The sequence below is a fragment of the Etheostoma cragini genome, chromosome 24 (assembly GCF_013103735.1).
Source record: "Etheostoma cragini isolate CJK2018 chromosome 24, CSU_Ecrag_1.0, whole genome shotgun sequence".
Lineage (NCBI taxonomy): Eukaryota > Metazoa > Chordata > Actinopteri > Perciformes > Percidae > Etheostoma > Etheostoma cragini.
The window spans coordinates 9,286,920-9,289,248 of NC_048430.1; the positions used below are offsets into that span (position 1 = coordinate 9,286,920).

Genomic DNA, 2,329 nt, shown 5'->3' on the forward strand with positions numbered 1-2,329 from the left:
AGACTTCAGATACAGTATTAGGGGACCACTAAGGTCTATATAAAAGCATCCAAAGAGCACCATGTCATGGGACCTTTAGTATATGTAATGTGTAAATGATATTCTGTTATTGTGAATGTAAAGCTACAACCAGAGGGTAACTCCAACACCTTTCCCTGCTCCTATGTGCTTTTGCGGTGCCCTTAAAGGCATCATTTGAAGCTATTAGCTAATTAACAGCTTTTTAACCAACAACAAAGCTAAGTTATCAGAATCACAATGACAATTATAGACGTTCACTTGTATTGAATTTGCCTGGGTTTGCACATACAATGAACATATAAAAAGATAAGAAACAATAAAGCAAAGGACTGCAACACTTAAAACATAAGTAATAATTATTAGCGTTAAACGACACCACACACTGACTACAAACCATCATTGTGGTTGCAAGACTACACTCTCCATTACAAAAACGGAAGTCGGTGTATAAGACACCCAAGGACACGGCAAGATTTGACAAGTTTCTGAGGCAGACATTAAATATGACACATGTCTAGGATAGAATACCGTCTCCCGCTCCGGTTTGGCTTACCAAAAATCGGGTGGAGCTCGTCCCCTGGTCGATGGCAGCAACCAGGGGCCCCAACATTATCCGGTGTGAGGACGCGGCCATGGTGTCGTTCATGTGCAGCCCAAGAGGGACGGGGACAGGGACCAGAAACCGATTACCAACACCGGCTAAGCGGATCAGGGCTCGAGCTAAACGGGCCAGTGGGTCAGTCGCGGACTTCCGACGTAAGGCTCGTCCTGGCGCTCATTGATGATGCAAACAACCGACGTTGTTGCATGTCCCTTATTTTTGGCAATAAGTAATTTCTCTTCCGACAGGTTGACTATAAAAAATATATTTTTGTGGCTTTTTCTTTCTTTCTTTGCCGCTAAAGCAACTCGTTACTACAGAGATGCACTACTAAATACCTAGAATAGATAGAATACCTATCTAGAAATGTGTTAAAACCCTAAATCTATGTACCCAATGTGCCAATAATTAAGCTCTGTAGGGGAGAATTTTCTCCCCTACGCAATATATAAATCTAGCTTCTTCCTCTCGCAGTAGTAGTAGTAGCTGTCTATATTAATGTTTTATGCTCAATTTTCACTTTTAAAGGTCTTGTGTGTGTGTGTGTGTGTGTGTGTGTGTGTGTGTATATATATATATATATATATATATATATATATATATATATATATATATATATATGCTATGCATGTATGTAAAGATATATATATGTATTATATAAACATGTGGTCACTGGCAACTAGAAGAGTTTTTTGGTTTACAAAAAGATGCAGTTCCCATACCGGGAGTCGAACCCGGGCCGCCTGGGTGAAAACCAGGAATCCTAACCGCTAGACCATATGGGAAGGTACAATGTTCAGTTTTTTTTAATAACCATATTGGTAATGCTGGCTCCACAACTGTAAACTAATTGAGGGATCTAGATCCTAGGGATTGAGATCATCATTACTCAATATTAATTCACAATAAATCACCTAAAACGGTAAGCGCAGTTCCTGCATATTACCTCGTTTTTTTAGAACACGCTGTGTCACCATGTAAATACTTCTATGATTTAGGCGGACGTTTTGCTCACATGTTGCATGTAGACAACTATACACAGTGCAGAGAATGGGACGAACCTGGGAATCATTAGAGGCCCACACTATTTGTACTAACTATTAACCAACATGTTATCACTTTTTTTTCTAACACATGAGTGTAAGATGAATGCATGTAATGCATGAGACATTGGAAATCCATCATAAGCTATCTTTTTGTATTTATTTTGTGCTCTGAGAAAGAGCACATGTAAGTTATAATTGGAAAATTGTGCAAATCGCTGCAAAGCCCTTTTCCGCAGGGAGTTGGGGTGTAGATTTGAGCGCGTGAGGGATGTTGTCAGCCTTCTGCCTCTTCTGTCACCTGGGATGTGTTTCTGCCACTCCCTTTGTTACTCCACTAGGGGGCAGTAAAACATCACAATACGCCGGTGGAGCGTTTGCTCGACGTCCTTCGAAACTAAACAAAGTAACCCTCCATCATAATAAATATTTATATTTTAATGTATGTAGCTATTTTTTTTTAAATCAAGAATTTACTGTCTTTAGCAACATATAGTTAATATCCATTTATTTATCAGCTTGAGTGCAGTTCTCTCAATCAGATCACTCAATATATATATATATTTATGTATGTATATACACACACACATATACACTCACCGGACACTTTATTAGGTACACCTGTCCAACTGCTCGTTAACACTTAATTTCTAAGCAGCCAATC

General features: G+C 39.2%; 1 protein-coding gene and 1 non-coding gene across 3 annotated transcripts in view; both read right to left on the reverse strand.

Moving 5' to 3' along the window:
* Window positions 1-786, reverse strand: part of LOC117939157 (glycerol kinase-like) — a 13,029-nt gene extending 12,243 nt beyond the window's left edge. For both annotated transcript variants that reach the window (XM_034864216.1, XM_034864215.1), the window contains exon 1: window positions 575-786. In XM_034864216.1, the coding sequence (XP_034720107.1) occupies window positions 575-667 (93 nt within the window). In that variant the 5' untranslated portion in view covers window positions 668-786. The remainder of the gene's footprint in view (window positions 1-574) is intronic.
* Window positions 787-1,335: 549 nt separating this feature from the next.
* Window positions 1,336-1,407, reverse strand: trnae-uuc. Its single transcript has one exon. It is a non-coding gene; the product is annotated as a tRNA-Glu (tRNA).
* Between the last annotated feature and the right edge of the window lie 922 nt (window positions 1,408-2,329).